We start from the raw sequence: 17,615 nt of genomic DNA on the forward strand, positions 1-17,615 counted from the left end.
TCACATAAAACAAGTAAGGGCTAAATAACATATAAATACTAAAAAACTTTGCCTGGTTTAATGATTACACCAGATTTCCAACCATACTTTATATTGCTGGGAATATCTGACATAAAACAGTTAATATGCTTACTAGTCTTGTTCAAAATTGATGATGAAAACTGAAAATCACCTTGTGAAACTTGTCACAATGAGCATTATCAATGCAACATAATCACAAAGACATTTGAGTTACACAGAACATTGTACACAATAGCACCTGTATTGAATTTCATAAAACATGAAGTTGATATAAATATCAAATGGGAACAAAGATGCTAAAGACATCCACATATGCTACATGGTTTAAAGTCACTTTACTTCTATACCAGTGTCTGCAGAGAGATTTTGGTTTGATACATATCATTTTACTGCCACATGTGCTCACACTTTACAGACTCAAAAGGGAAAAACCTCATTAATTTGGTCAGAACACATGGAATGGGTATTTTCCACAAGTAAAAGGTGCCAATAAGTGGACACCAACTCCTGATAACCCGGCCTTAACATGTTCAACTTTTCCAACTGCATCCTACTTTTGATGTTTAGATGCAATATCTTTTAAAAACAAGAGCATGAGGTGCAAGAGAATGCTTATCATTTATAAAAAGTTGCATCACAATTTTACACCCCATTGTAACTTGTATCGCAACAGGCACATTGCGACCTGATACAGTTTAACTTGAGATCTGTAAATAACGCTGTAAAAACTAAAAGACCAATCCAATCCAAGGATCATGCAAGTCCATCTGAATACAGATACCATTTTTCAACTCTCTACTGTTTGAATCGTTGACACAAAAATATGCATGTAACAGATCTTCTGATTTTGTTCTACGGTGATAGAAAAGCGCAATTGGGAGATATAAAAATTGGAAGGAAATTTGAATTGGGCTATATCAATTGAAAGCCATACACCTTCTATAGAAGATGTGACTTTTCTCTCCCACACAGGGGGTGTAGATTTAACTGGAATCACCCATTCAGGTAATCCCATTTGAAAATAACACTCCCTGTGTGGAAGATTATGGTGGTGTCTTCAATAGGCGGTGTATGGATTTCAACCTGAATAGCCCATTTTGCATAAAAGCTTTTTTTCTTTATATAACAGCACACATGCCCTACTATATTCATACAAAATTAAAATACAATGCACATAAATTATTGTATTGATAAGAAATACATATACATATCTATACAATGATCAAATATTACAAAAAAATATTTTTTTATTAAGATTTTGCAATTAGACCAGTTTTTAAACAACGGAGCCTTTTCCCTTTATCCCACAAATGCGCTATTCCAGGGAGCGCTTCTGCCAGAGAATATCCTAATATTGAATTTCCACTGCCGCATTCAATCTCGTACATGGAGATAAGCGTCTGCAACTTCCTGGAATAGTGCATGATGGGACATAATGTCAAGGTACATGGTAAAAGTGTTACAGATAGTCATATTATTGGATGTTTTTGTTACATTACCAAGAAACAGCTCAACATTTTGTCATCTATTGCTGTAAAACATTTCATCCTATCTCATCTATAACGACAATTACACATTTCTACTAATTTCAGACAGAACGGTTAAAAAAAAAATAAAAAAAAACCATATATTTGTTATAAATATCACAGTATAAATTAGGGTTACATTCATTTCAGGCAAGATGATCTTCGGAGCTAGCATTGGAGGCTATACTGGATGAATTGGAATATTTTCTCGTCATTGGAGGTGTTGCGGTGACAGGACCTTCTTTGGCAGGAAGTGGTGGAGCCTGTACAACCAAAGATAACAAAAACATGTTGAAGAGTAAATAATAGTGTTTTGATGCTTATCTAGGTGATTTTCAACTGTGCAGTAGTATTATAAAAAAAATCTTTAAAAATGTTATGTTTATACTTGTTGTGCTCCTGCATGTTACATATCCACCATTATTTATAGCTGAATGCCCAATTCTGTTCAACAGATGCATACCAATATTCTAATATACACACCAGTTTATTCAACAGAAATATTTAAAAATGGGCACCATAGTTTTTAGAATAGACAGTACGGGACGGGATGCTGTTTGAATCCTTTGTTTGAAGTCAATCAATATAATCATGTAAGAAAGACCTCTATATGAGCTAATTTTTTTGGGTGATATCTTGAATTTATTTTTCATTAAAATAGCATATACAAACCTTTTCCACAATGTTGCTGATCAATTGATATTTGAACCGTTTTTGACAAAACCTTTTTTCATATTCAACAAGACCTATATGTTTCTGGATGGTTTCTTAAATGCATTTAAAAGCACCAAGATTTTTATTTGCAAATACCTGTATGGCTTAGTTTGTATTTCAGTGTATTTAAAACACTTCCTTTGTCCATATTTAGCATACCTTTATGCTTTTCTACGTTTTGGGTGCTTTTAAGAAGATATCCTTCCTCAATTGACAGTAAATCTTTGCATGATTCACAGATCCAGTAAGTACATCTTCCTAGTGGTTTTGGGTGCTACAGAACACCTAACAGTTTTCCTAATCACTTACCTCTCCCTTATTTGGCAAGACCTATATAATTTTGGGTGCTCTCTTAGTGGTTTTGGGTGCTAGAAAACACCCAACAATTCTCCTAATCACTTACCTCTCCCTTATTTGGCAAGACCTGTATAGTTTTGGGTGGTTTCTTAGGTGCAACCATGGGTGGCTTCTTCGGTGCAACATTCATACTTGGCAAGTTAGAATAGTCACTGTAAGCTTGCTTGGGTGGCAATAATGGTGGCACATCTCCTGAGGAAGTCTTAGTGGCTGCAATAACAAACCAAATGAAGGATTATGATACATGACTGGGAGTATTTGCCAGAAGCCCTAACCCTAACCCGTTCCGGCAAATACGGTTACCTCTCTACTGCTGGTCAATGACTTGAGCAGCTGCACCTGATAATAGTAATACTATACTTTGGTTCACCTCAAGTTCAGTAGTATCGTTAATGCTTTTTCGTAACTGCGCCGCAAGCATGTCAACAAACCACCCTTGTACGCATATGTGTACTCTGTGATTCGATACTGCGTCACTACCAAACTTGTGGTGAATTAAAGTTTAGGAGGTTGACTTGGGTTTAAAAATGGCTTAAAAGTGAGTAAAGCAAAGTTATTTTCATTGGAAGATGGCTATATTCAAAAGTGTGATCACAGAAAGACTGTCCCACCTTTCTGAGTATATGACATTTCTTATCAATTATCTGGTTTAATTTTTGTTTTCAAAAATTTGCAACACATTTGATTTTGTTCAACTTACGCATATTGACAGCTTTCATTGGTCTAGGTAATGGGGAATGGTTGGCTTTCTTCATATTCTTTCTCAATGGTCTGGCACTGGAAAGCTGCAAAGTAAATGAATACAATATATTTATTGGTCAAGTTTAAACCGATACACACAACTACAATTGTTCACTTATGTGAGCTTTCGACACGACATCTCCGTGTCTTTTTCAAACTGATGGTGACAATATATTTGATTAGTAACTATTAATTGACACTCATGCATTAATCCTTACAGCTACTGCTTAAAGTGTTACTTCATTTGTATCATATGGCATTGCATTGGGATAAGGTTGTATTATGATACTTGGGACACCTAAACACCTGTTTACATCTATGTTTCATTAGCTTATTTCCTTGTAATTGGGTCATCGTGGTTCATCTGAACCTTGCTCTAATAAGGACTATTTTCCCATGTATTGTTTTCTTTTGATAGACCTAATTAGTTGTATCCCAATGCTCATGATATGTCAGTCATTTAACTCTTCCTATCATGTTGCTATTCATCAAATTCGATGTTGTGATATCACACTCATATTTTGTAGCCAATATAATGGTCTATTTACTTGCATTCCTACACGTATACTCTGAAAACTTGCTGCAACTAATAGAGGCCGTCAGCGTGATGTCATATGCCACCATCTTGTGGGTACAAGCTGTGATGGTCGTTCGATCTCCATGCGTGAACAACAAAATCACGGTATCGATGCGTGGTAACAGCTGCGTGGCAAGCTGCGTCCTGCGCGTAGTGTCCGACGCATTAACACACATATCATTTGTACCCACAAGACGGTGAAAGGCTGACGGCCTCTATTGGATTTATCTAGCTAAAGCTAAAAGCATCAAATCTATAAGTCTGTTCATTGACACACAATTGAAGAAAAGTAACACTGGGCAATTCCAGTTGAAATCCATACACCCCCTATGGAAGACATGACCTTAATCTCCAAAACAAGGGAAGTAAATTTTAAATAGGTAAACCCATTTGAAATTCACACCCCCTGTGTGCAAGATTAAGGTCACATCTTCCAAAAATCAAGTCAGAAAGTATTTTCACACACAAACACTGCATATACCATAAAAATTATGTTGGCACCAGTAGTCCAAACCCTAGCATCTTATCCACCATTTAACTCACCTTTTCATCCAAGATTATTGGCTTGGCGGCTTCCTTGGGTGGGGCACTAATTGCATCTAATTCATCTTGAGAATGTGAGAAATCTTTACTGTTCCTTTTAGCTTGTACTTTGGCTGGACTATCCTTGCTATCCTTCTCCTTCAGTTTGTCCTTGCTCTCCTTTTCCTTAGTTTTGTCCTTGCTTTCTTTGTCCTTGGTTTTGTCTTTTGATGATTTACTGGAGGTAGTTACACTGGGGGGATAAAATGATATAGAACCAATTGACATGACACACCACAAAATAGTAATCTGGTCGGACCCTGTCTGGCAAATAGTATTTCACTGTCAGTGTAAATGGGTGGATTGTGTAACAACAACAATTGGCATAATGCTGGCTAAACTTGGTATCAATTATGGTTTCTAGTGTGTAAGTATACCATATATAAGATATTGAGTAGTTTATTTTAATAAAACCTTTTTATTTCCTTTTCTGTCAGGAAACTATCATGGTCTCCAGTGTCTAGTAATCGGAAAAATGATAGTCAAACTATTATTTTTCCCAGTCAAAAGAATCAGGCAAGGGCTGATTTCACCCATCACTAGGTACTGTCTCTAAGGTATAAATTTGGTTGCTGTGCTCATCTCCAATATGTCATGATACTTTAACTCCCATGCCATGTTAATTATATACTGCTATTGCTTGAGACAAAGCAATGACATTCACACAAACAAATATACACATGAATACGCCGCCTCTTTGTGTTGAACTCTAATTGCAGACAGATTAATTAGGTACATTGTTTAACATAGTTTATTTAATTGGGAAGTCAAAATATTTCAACATTGACATGTGACAGTGGCACATAATTCTTATTCTTGAGTTATTACTTACAGTGAGTCCGGGTTAGATATCATACTACTCCTAGACTCTGTTCCCGATGACCCTGATGAACTTGACATCGCTGACAAGGGTCTGCCAGAAAATGTGCCTGGTCTTGATAATCTCTTAGCAAAGTTCTGGATTAGTCTGTCGTTGGGACAAATAGCAATGTCCTCAAGTAACTGTGAAGTAAACATGTAAAAAAAATTAATTCAAAGTGAAACAAATACACGTAGCCAATGTGGGATATACTTGGTTTGCTTTTGGATTAGTATGAAACTGTCAAGCTTTTGACAGGATTAGCTTTGAAATCTTTGAAAATAAAACTCTAACAAGGTTTCCATGAAGGTAAATCCTCATCTATACACAGCCTACGCAGTGGCGGTGCCAGAAATACTTTCCTAGGGGGCAAGTTCATTTCCAGAAATGTGCCTAAAAGTGTCATATAGCTTGCGCCTAAATTGTCATGATTTATTATTTTGACGGGGGTGGTAAGTAGTGGTGGTGGAAGGGGGGAAGCTCAAGACTGTAGTGGCACCACTGTGCATAGGTTGGCATGACAATAGCTATACATAATCAAATTCAAAGACAAGCTCAATCAAAGTAGCCTACTACACAATTGGTGGCTCTGAAAAGAGCACTTTGAATTGATTCCATATGACCCATACTTTAGTTCTTGTATAATTCTGACTGTGACACATTACTAACCTTCTTGCCATATCTCTCTTCTACCATCTCTTTCCTCTTCACAAACATATCTTCCATCTTCTGTTGGAATGGCTTCAAACCTTCTGTGATCTTGTTGTGATGTATTGCCAAGCCAATTTCTACAAGTGGAATCTGCACAAAAAATATGTTCAAATTGTATTTCATCTATGTTTTCTTCTGGTTTCATTCAACACATGAATTGTCCACATGCAAAACTTTTACTTGTCATAATGTGTTTTTTTTAAAGTTGCAACTTTGCCCCCCAACAAAAAAATGTTTGTCTCAGAGACCCACAAGCATAGGTATATGAAATTGGATTTGCTGCAAAGCTATACGCAATCATTTTTTTTTAGTTTTAAAAAAAATGGACAATTTGGCAGCTAAGCAGCAAAAAAATGGGCTGAAAATGCAATAAAAGTAAATTATGCATAGATTCCCCCTCGCCAAAAATAAATAAATTAAACTGCATGGCACATAGCTGTCTGACGAAAGGTTTCGGAGACAAACTTTTTTGGCCTTAAACTGTTGAAAAAAGCAATTCATATTTCCTAACAAACTAAACCAAACCATCATATAGGTTTGTGTGTGTGGAAATATGCAGAATGGTTCAAAATATGCAACTAAAGTGAAATAAACTGCTCATTTTTGTAGGAATCTTTTATGCTAGTTGGATTCTTCCTTTCTGAAAATGTGTACTTTTATATACTTCATTAAGTTAAGAGATACAATAAAAACAATATCTAAATGACTGCCTCAATGAAGGCAGACAGACTATAGTATCTTAAATAAAATTCAAATATATTGCATGTTTCAGAAAACTGACAATGTACCCTTACTTGTGAGCTTAAAATATGTATTTACCTGTTCAGCAAAGAGTTCCTTGAGCCTCTGTATGTGTATACTGTCTTCTGGATTATCAGTTCCATACTGTTCTATACAAAATGCCTGTGAGAGATAAACATATGCAGAGAATAAGCTTGAACAAATAATTTGGTTTCAGGCAATTTTTCAAAAGGAATTTTGATGTTTACTTCCAAATACAATATTGGATCTACTTGGAATACACCACTGGATCAAGTTAAAAAATTCCCAACACATTAAACCTAACACCGTAAGTGCTTTTTGGCAAATGGAGAGGAGAAAAGGAATAGAGAGAAGATGAATGAAGAAGTTGTGTGTTTTGGTCAAGATTTGACCCAGCCAAGACCCCTTACATGCCATGCACTAAGTCGGCGACCAGTAACCATGGGTGTTTCACTGGCCCGGTCAATGAAACCGTGCGTATATGACTTTAGGTGATTGGGTCATCACATCACATGGGATGCATGCAAGCACATTGGATATATCATGCAGTATTGTGTCTTGTTTGGGTTAAGATTTGACCCAGCCGAGACCCCTTACATGCCATGCACTAAGTCGGCGACCAGTAACCATGGGTGTTTCACTGGCCCGGTCAATGAAACCGTGCGTATATGACTTTAGGTGATTGGGTCATCGCATCACATGGGATGCATGCAAGCACATTGGATATATCATGCAGTATTGTGTCTTGTTTGGGTTAAGCTATTTATATGGATGTTCTGAATGTGATCACTTTTTCCATAATCACAAAAAAATGATGAGTATTGGTCATCAAAATGTTCCAATTCACGCTATGATAACAAATGCATGCCTCGTAAGAAATTTCATTGAACAAGCAAAGGTCAAACAGTCTCATACATTGCTCGCTACATGGAAAATAATCTGAACATTCATGTTGCAAGGTATAGTATAGATTGCACAAAATGATGATTGTGTAATACACCATAATGATAACTGATTAAGGTGTTTTGATTTGTGTGTTTTGGGGTTTTTTTTTGGCGAGAGAAATGCACAAATAAAACAAAAACAACTCCAAGACACATTCATTGACTAATAACTGCTATTCATACCTTCATAACAACTCCAAGATGCATTTTTTTAAAGTAACAACTGCTTCACCTACCTTTTCATACATAGCTGGTCCTCCCATGACAGCAGAATCTATGACTCCATTGAGTTGTAAGCTTAGTGGATTGATAGGTAGATTATCATCTTCTTGATGTCTTAATATCATCTGCTTCAGTTTACGATTCACATCCTCCATATTCTCTATGGCATTGCGGATGGGACTGAGTTCCTCCTGGAGACAAAACAAAATACAAGCATTTTGAACATAAATTGGTGCCAAACAGATTAGTAAATGAGGTAAGTATTGGTATAAGTCACAACTGTTAAATAGGGAAGAGCATGAACGCTGACCAAATAGCCCTGAACATGACTTTTACATATTTTTAATATAACCTTATTTTATTATATTTATTTTATTACCTTAAAAAAAGTTTTTTAATAAAAAAGTTGGCAAAAAAGCCCTATAACCTACAAAAGCTTGGAAACTTACATTTCTGGGTCAATCAAAAGGTTCTTATTTCTGATCCAATAAATTGCACTTACTGTGTACATTTCGATAACCACTCTCGTCTCTGTTATATTTGTAAACACTGAATGAAGATTGCTACTGAGTCATCCAATCACATTTTCATTCAGATAACAGAGTGGTTATCGAAACGTACACAGTAAGTGCAATTTATTGGACCAGAAGTAAAAACCTTTTAATTGACTTTATTCTACCGATCCTGATGAATTTGTTCAATTAGGGCTCATATTGAAATTCCCTTACACAGGAAGGTGTGCGCCATCCTGCAGCTTTCCTGTGCTAGCCTTCTTTTGTTAAAATCCTGTGTGATTATAACACTGCAATTAGCCACTTAAATTAGGAGCGCGCTTTCCTGGGTTGTGCGATGAGCCGTAGTCACAAGTTAAATCTTCCCATTCGTCATGGACCACTTCAAAAGGCAGGGTGTATCACTGATGCATATAATCCATCCGTTTTATGACCGAGCTTTCCTGAGGCGGCGCTTAGCGAGGGAATCCTGCCTTCTTTCTGTGTGAAAACGTGGTAGGGTATTTCAATATGAGCCCTTATATTTCTGGGTAAAGCAAACTTTTCATATCCATGTTACACGCCCATATAGGCAAACACTTACCGTACTATAGCTAGTGACTTCAAACCATCTAAGGATCCCCGGTAGTTTGTAAGCAGTACTGAAGTATGTTCTTTCTATCCACATTGTCTTGAACTCATTGTCCTTGTCTTTCTTGCCTTTATGAAATGGTCTTGAGTAGGTAAACTTCTGCACCTCATTCACTGAATAGTAGCTGTGTACAAAACGGTATGAATGAGCATTTATGTTTCTAATCATTAAAATGTTTAGTGAGGTCTTCGCAGGTGCTAGCACCAATGTCTTATATAATATTTTTCACCTTGATGTGGCAGTGACGTCAACGCGTTGAAGCAGCTGTTTCGCGCACATCTATGTGGCGTCTTTAAGCGTGTGCATCCGTACGCCAGAGCTTTGAGCATCCACTAGCTACTTGAAGCTGCGGCTAATGAAATGTGCACTGACGTTACTGCCACATTAGTGTGAAAAATGGTTTAGTGTGTCTCGTTTCAAGTTATGAGTAACGCCATGTGATTTTGCAGTGGCAGATTTGAATCAGTGCGTTTACGTGGCTCCGTCGTCAGCGAAGTGCAGATCGCCCTTCTACACATGTGTATAGCGCCCACGGGATAAGGTTAGCCAGCGCAATTCAAATCTGCCACTGCAAAATTCAACATGGCGTTACTCTTTACTTTAGATGAAACAAGACTATAGATGCTGCATTATAATTACATCTTTTGAGAAAGTCTATTGAACTTCGAAAACAAGGTCACAGCAAAACATATTTGAACTTATCAAACCCCTAATAGGCTGTACAAAATCGGGGAAATTGGGACAGGCAACTTTATTCTAATGACGGGGAAACCTCAAATTCTAGCTGACACTGGCTAGCATGTTTAAGAGTGGTTGATTATCTCTAATAAAACCAAACCTAACACTTGCCTCCAACTACTTCAAAAGAAACATCAGACTTTTAACTTTTATTGAAAATATTACAATTTGTGCATATTTTCGTCTTTAAAAACCAAATTAAATTGAGTGCTGTCCAAATTTTTTTTCCTATTGGACAGGTCTGTTCCTACACTGTTTTTACATCTAACTATTGATTTTAAGGAATAAATGGAATATGAATATGATAAATATGATAACATTTCATCCTATTCGGCTTGAAATAAGAGTCTCTTATCTCACCCACAAGAATACTAGGATTTGAATACACATATAATACACAATCAATGCAGGAAATTCATTCCTGTTGTCTGTTTAAAGCTTACCTCAAGATTTGGTCACTGATCATCTTGCCTCTGAACTCTCTTTTGTCTTCTCTTAAGGGTTGCACAGGGACTATTTGTAATACTGTAATGAGCTATGGTCAAGGAATGGCAAACATGTATTTGTGTTCAGTCATTTATTATACATTTCAAGTTAACTTCAGATACACTGGTGGTTCATTCAAGGTCATTTGGTATAATTATATTGGACTCAATGCCAACAAAAAAATCACAATCTCCCCACATGCAGAAGTTTTTCAAACATTTTTGATACCAGACAAGCATATGCATATAAGTACTCTATGAATGATACATGGGTCAAAATCATATGTGACATGATCAAGGGAAATGAGTCAGATGTTGCTAATATTGTTTTTGAGATATTGGCAAACAGTGTTCAAATTTTTTTTTGTATTGCTTTCAGTCACTGATAAATTGTCCATAATTTGCTAACCAGAAGTTCGATTTTGATGGGGTTTGCATAACGAACTTCTAATTAAAAATTGCAGACATGTGACTCATTCCCCTTGATCATGTCATGTCACATATATCTTCAAACCTCAATATTTCACACTTTGATATTAGGAAGGGGGCACCCTCTTTAAATGACACAACATACACCTGAAACTGTGTTATCACTACAAGGATACTTTGTGATTCTGATTCCAAGACAGCTTTATCTGGTTGTGTGGTTCTATTCATCAATGTTGCAGCAGGGAACTGCTGTTGTAATCTCGCTACAAAGTCAGCTAATCTCTCGTAGTCCTTGCCTCGATAGATGAACATCTTATTCTGTTCAAAGACAAAGAGCGCAATGGTATTAGCAGTATATAACACATATTTTATATTCTCTTAAAAGAGAACGACAATGATCATAGTATTTGCTGTAGAAGTGACATCATAATCGGATTAACTACCATAGCAATAGATGAATACAATTTTTGACTATATCGCCCTGCACTACAAGCATTTCTACAGCGAATCGTTTGCAATGATTTCTGTTATTTGATTCTTTACAGTGTTGTACTAAAACATTTATTGAGTTTTTTGATAAATGGTCAAATGTCTCTCTTTTCCTTTGTCTTCCTGACAGGCTTTCCGCCAAATTCTGCCAAGTCCTGCGCCCTCCATACGACTTTAGCTGAAACACTGACTGGTACATATGTTGTAACCATAGACGAAAAAGACAAGCAGTCAATGTCTCGGCATCACCCAATAATGAGGGCAGATTGTTCCATGAAATGCGTCAAGCAAAACTGCTACGCACTTACTGCATATTTTTACGGTCAATCGCGTAATCGCGAAGGCACGCAACGCTAGGCACACAACACAGGCGTGATTGTTAGACACAGCACGATCAAACATTAGGCCCTCATGCGAGCATTCACAGCATACAATGCAGGGGGACTTTGACTGTTGATACATAGTCTGTAGAAGTCTGTGGTTGTAACTCACCCTGAGGAATGATGGGAAGGCACGACCAATGTAGAAAACTTTGAAATACTCAGGTGCTGGTCTAGGGTTCTGCATGATGTTATCGTAGTAGTGAGATTGTCTTTGCTGGGAAAACAAACATTGTGCAATATGAATTTACTACAAAAGTATTTTCCCTTTTCAGGTACACCAGCGACCCAAAGATGTTCAGGTTTTACACTCAACTGCCTGTATATTACTCAACTGCCTGTATATTACTCAACTGCCTGTATATTACTCAACTGCCTGTATATTACTCAACTGCCTGTATATTACTCAACTGCCTGTATATTACTCAACTGCCTGTATATTACTCAACTGCCTGTATATTACTCAACTGCCTGTATATTACTCAACTGCCTGTATATTACTCAACTGCCTGTATATTACTCAACTGCCTGTATATTACTCAACTGCCTGTATATTACTCAACTGCCTGTACATTGAAGATTGGTTATTTCACAAGTATCCGAGATCTAACTATCCAAGTTTTAGGTTTCACAAACAAGAAAAAGCAAAATCAAACACTTTTACCACTGTATTTATATTCATTGCTTGGTGATTATGTATAAAATTCAGCCTATCTATATCATAATCACAGATGTATACCAAAACACAAACCACTCAGATAATAAATCTTATTTTTAACAAAAACTGTTAAAATTGCTTACCAGTAATTTGCTGAGCTCGGTGTAGTTGAATATCTCCTTTTCATATTGGTTGCCCAGTTCTTTACACAATGCTATAGCTTTCTCCCATAACTGAAGCAAATATAATATACCAAATAATAATTAGCCACCTCAAGTAGTAGTGCAAATCAACAATTTTAAACACAAATTTACCACATAATAAGTCTTTACTTTGACCTTATACTTTTGTTACCGACACAGATAATTTTTTAAATGCAGAAGTGAGTTTGAGATTAGTCATAATGGCATACCATTAGCTGAAAATTATGCAAAATCATGTTAGATCCAATGCCTCTTTTTACATTCTGGTGATACAAGTATGACATAGAAGGATTATCAGCAAATTTGCTGAACCAGAACTCCCTAAAATTCATCAAAATTCAGACATTTTTTGGAACACGCATATTGATTTTAATGTTTCTGAAAATTTTTATATCAAAATCTCATTTTCGCACAAAATGGAGTTACGTCTTTGTGTCACTGACCCCTCGATATATATGCTATTGAAGCAGACATGAAAGCAATCTGATATATTTTGCATAGAAAATCTCTGATTAAACCTGTAACCGAAACTACTTGAGATGGATAGGTGGACATGCCTCATGTGCTGATACCCCTTGCCCCAATGAATGGAAACACCACAGGTGTAAGATTTGGTAGGGTCAGTTTGGTTTACAATCAGGTTTGGTGATTTTAGTATATAACAGAGAGTTGTATTAATTCAAAGACCCATTCTAGGGGTTTAGGCCAGTACTAACCTTTCCTTTGTCAAAGTACTCCATGACATCAGAAAACAGTGCAATCTTGAGCTCCCTCTCCGTTCTAGAATCTGGATATCTATAATTGTGTTGCATCAAAGGCTGGTTCGACCACTGTGTGCAAGAAATAATTCAATCAGGTCAAACAATTGATTATTCATGGAAAATACTTTAGATTTAAAACATTTCAGAAACAAGAAACTGTTTTGGTTCAATATCCAATGGTCAAAAGAAAAATTACAAATAAATTTCATTGCTTTTCAACTTCATGATCAAATTTGCCATAATCTTATTAAAGCTTATTTTTCAATTTTATGCATAATGAAGCTTATCTCCTCCTCATTATTTTTGATCTTTTAAACTTTCAACTGAGCACTTTGTACAGTCAAGTCACTTATCAGTCAATCAACTTGTTTGGGTGAGAACGATTTCTTTTTAACTGTGTTAACGATAGTCTCCTTTATTTAAAAAAAAACCCACTGTGTTGACTTACTTTTAATCTGTCAGCATGTAGTTGTAAAGCAAATGCAGCCTCTGTGTAGTTATCACAATCCAGATGAAGGTCACATAACTTGTACAGGTACCTCACATACATATCCTGACGATCTATGTCCTTGTAGAAATTCTGCAAAAAATTAAGACATATTATGGATGCAAGGGTTACTCAAACTTATCAAAACAGTATAAAGTAGTGGATCAGTATGCTAGAATTAGCTATGGTATAATTACAATATTAAACTAGCAGAGGTCCTGATCAACTTAACTGAGTGAATCTTTTACAACAGCTAAATCTTAATCTCCTGGTTAGATCTAAATGACAATACAAGACTAATTCTGTGGCCCCATGCATGAACCTGATGATATCCCACAATTTCATAATTTTTGAGTTATAGTTATGGACGTGTAGAGTTACACCATATCTATCTTTGCTAAAAAACAGCCCGGGTAACAAAACGTTTTAGCTATAGAGGGCAGTATTATTTTTCTCACATAGGTTCAGTAAAAGATTTTTCTCAGTTTTTATGTCTGCATATTTTTGGCCTATTTTCTCTCCAATTACAAAAACAATAAAATTATGATATTTATTGCCAATTATTACTAACTAAAGGATTAGGATTTCACTATGTTTCATTTGGCAAAACAGGGCATTTTTTTCATCCTAAAATATTAGTGCTGTATTTCTCTGGCATTGTAGATATTATAGAACATCTTACCAATAAGTTGACAGTACAACTCATTCTATTCTCCTTGCTCTCCTCATGTATAATAGCCCTATAGTCTAGTAATCGTGTTAAAGCCTTGGATACTAGATTGACAAAGTGTAAACCATCCTTGCATAGGAATTGATGCTGCTGACAGAAGTCCCCCATGCTGGTGATAAAGAGAAGAAATCACAATTATTTAAGAAAATTTTATTTTGTGACCTATCTGAGACAGAGGGAATACCTATGATTGTGAAAAATATTGAGAACTTTTAAGTTCTCGATATTTTTAGCTTCACAATTACAGGAGACAACCGCTTAATAGCAGTTGGCTCCTGTAATTGTAAAGCTAAAACGTTGCCACTGGGTATGATAGATATAAAGCATTTTACCTTTATTTAACCAACTCATCACTGGAACTATTAGGACTCATTGCTTTAGTTTTACACTCACATCTATTAAAAATGCAACAGTTCTACCAGAGCATCTAACTGACTGATTATCTCATGCTCAAACTGATGTCTACTTACATTTGTTTGAAGAGTTCTCTGTAGCTATCGTCCCCTTTACCGCCTTCTACCAGAGCATCTAACTGACTGATTATCTCATGCTCAAACTGATGTCTACTTACATTTGTTTGAAGAGTTCTCTGTAGCTATCGTCCCCTTTACCGCCTTCTACCAGAGCATCTAACTGACTGATTATCTCATGCTCAAACTGAAAAACAAAGTGACATTTTAAGTAAATTGGAAAAAAATGATGTAAAACTGCTGTCCATAGCATACCGTATTTCGTCAAATAGTCGCCCCCCCCTCAAATAAACGCCCCCACCACTTTTTTTCAACCAAGATGTTTCAAAATGTCGATATTTCCATGCCATCTTGTGTAGTAAGCTTACCAAATTCCCCACATGGTCGATAATAGCGTCAATAATTGGCGAAAATCTGGATTGGAAACCCGGAAGTGAGCCAGAAGTCAGTGTTTCTAGTTCATATTTCATCATTTTAGCGTTTTTTATCATTCTAAAATTGAAGTGTAAATAAACGCCCCCCCCTTGGGAAAATGTAACGCCCCCGGGGGCGTTTATTTGACGAAATACGGTACGTCTATGTTGGATTAATTTGAATTGCATTGTGCTTTAGTCACATTGGACATACTACAACTGGACTTGAAATAAGTTTCAAACTTCATACCTTAACTTCTTAAGGCGTGTCGGAATAGCCATGATCGTTCAACTCCAAAAAATCAATTTTCATTGTTAATGGAAAGTTACACCTTGAAGATTTGAATGGGTACGGAATGCAAAACATGCAATTTCAAAAATTGGTTAATGTATTGTGGTTCCTGAGATATGTGTCGTTTTTATGAAGATGTTTTGTTTCAAAACTCTTTACATCATAACTCAAGAACCACAAGACCTACAAAAGTGTAACTATGTTAAGGAGAATACACGAAGAACTGTTGATTCTTGAATAATAATCCACGAGGCGTTAGCCGAGTGGATTATTTTCAAGAATCAACAGTTTTGAGTGTATTCTCTGACTTAAACCATTGCTTTATACTAACAACTTTTAAGTTGTTAAAATATTTTCTTAAACTGTGGATTCGTAAGTTACTAGTAATAATAAATGGAAAAAGCAAACGTTACATTGTCCCATTGTAATTTCTTTATCTGTTGATTCGTATTATTGATATATTACATTTACCAAGTATCTCACACCTGTAATTTCTATATCTGTAGATTCGTACATAATTAGACAATCAATAGTTGTTTATACCATGCACTTCTGATGTATAGTCAGGCGGCTGACACTGAAAAATTTGCATGGAAAAATGACCCGTCTCCTCCGCAGCCAATTTGGTTCCGCTCCATCGAAATCAAGCCGGTCACGGAGGAGACTACCCTCCTTTGTGTGTGTGCATTTGTGTATGGAGAGCCCTTTTTGGAGTCCGGATGACTTAGGCTACGCTCTCAGCTAGAGTCCGACGCTGCATTGCACTAGAAATACCTTTTCTGTGAAATCGCTATAGAGCCAACCGGGAGCACGTATTCGTTTTGAAAATATAGCATTAAAATTAGTATCACCCTTGTGGCCACCGTGCAGTGGAAAACCTTAATTCTTTCATTAAAAGGAAATTTAAATTTAAAAAAACACGGATCTACTTGTGCACCAATAAAATTGGCACAGCAATTTGTCTCAAATATGAATGAATTTTAAGAAACATACGGGTATGATGAACATTGACCTGACGCCATGATAGTAGGATCTACTAGTCGTTTTATATACAATGTATATATACCGTATTGTCATAATACCAATATTTGTCATTATATATAATGAGTAATATCTAGCAACGTAAATGTGCAGTTCATATGCACAAACGAATACTGATCTTTATGATATTCAGGTTTTTGTACATCACATATAACATGTCACATAGGAGGTCATACGTGTTGACCTTCATCTATTGTATTTGTTCATCTGTGTATGGAGAGGATTAGCGCCATTAAACGCCATTAAAACGCCATCAGTATTAGGGCGTAGTTCAGTGAACTCACCGGATTGCTATTCCAAGTACTTTGATAATACAGATAATATGTATTAATGGGTCGAGGCGATTGCATTGAAAAACCTAATAAATTATTCATAACAGTTACGTAATCAATCGATAGTGCGGACACTTTTTATTTGCAAACCACCAAAATTCATGATCTTTTAGCGTTGGAAAAGAAACCACGTGAATAGAGTGCCCTCTCAAGAATATCAACTCTCTGGTATAGTACTGAAGTAGATGCGTTTATAGGTCTCTATTTTGCATAACAAGGGAAAATTGCCATAATAGTCACGGGTTCATATCAAATGGCCAATAACAAAATCATTGCAGTGTTACACCTGAAGATAGCTAGACCTGTGCTGTGTTCTGTATATTACTACACACGATTTTATTGAAGATGAAGGATGTTCTATCTTCATGATGATTTGCAGTTATTTGCCATAGAAAGTATGGAAAATATTCAGAAGAAAGGATACAAAGCAATGAAACTCTTCTTCCGTAAATCGAGTATTCGGTTTAGGAACAACCATGCAATTATGGAAATTATTTGTTATCTTCGTTGAAATGCATCCCGTATTCATAGCAATTTGGATAATTGCA

At 36.2% G+C, this 17,615-nt stretch overlaps 1 protein-coding gene across 1 annotated transcript in view; it reads right to left on the bottom strand.

Annotated features, from left to right (window-relative positions):
- Positions 1-1,352: 1,352 nt before the first annotated feature.
- Positions 1,353-17,615, bottom strand: part of LOC140148837 (dedicator of cytokinesis protein 1-like) — a 97,805-nt gene continuing 81,542 nt past the window's right edge. The window contains 19 exon segments of the mRNA XM_072170913.1: positions 1,353-1,810; positions 2,665-2,828; positions 3,319-3,403; positions 4,480-4,711; positions 5,351-5,520; positions 6,047-6,178; positions 6,908-6,991; positions 8,031-8,207; positions 9,112-9,158; positions 9,161-9,219; positions 9,221-9,283; positions 10,341-10,422; positions 10,988-11,129; positions 11,793-11,897; positions 12,482-12,571; positions 13,258-13,371; positions 13,751-13,882; positions 14,472-14,628; positions 15,091-15,176. Coding sequence (XP_072027014.1) covers positions 1,694-1,810; positions 2,665-2,828; positions 3,319-3,403; positions 4,480-4,711; positions 5,351-5,520; positions 6,047-6,178; positions 6,908-6,991; positions 8,031-8,207; positions 9,112-9,158; positions 9,161-9,219; positions 9,221-9,283; positions 10,341-10,422; positions 10,988-11,129; positions 11,793-11,897; positions 12,482-12,571; positions 13,258-13,371; positions 13,751-13,882; positions 14,472-14,628; positions 15,091-15,176 — 2,238 coding nt within the window. The 3' untranslated portion in view covers positions 1,353-1,693.

The sequence above is a fragment of the Amphiura filiformis genome, chromosome 3 (genome assembly GCF_039555335.1).
Source record: "Amphiura filiformis chromosome 3, Afil_fr2py, whole genome shotgun sequence".
Taxonomy (NCBI): Eukaryota; Metazoa; Echinodermata; class Ophiuroidea; order Amphilepidida; family Amphiuridae; genus Amphiura; species Amphiura filiformis.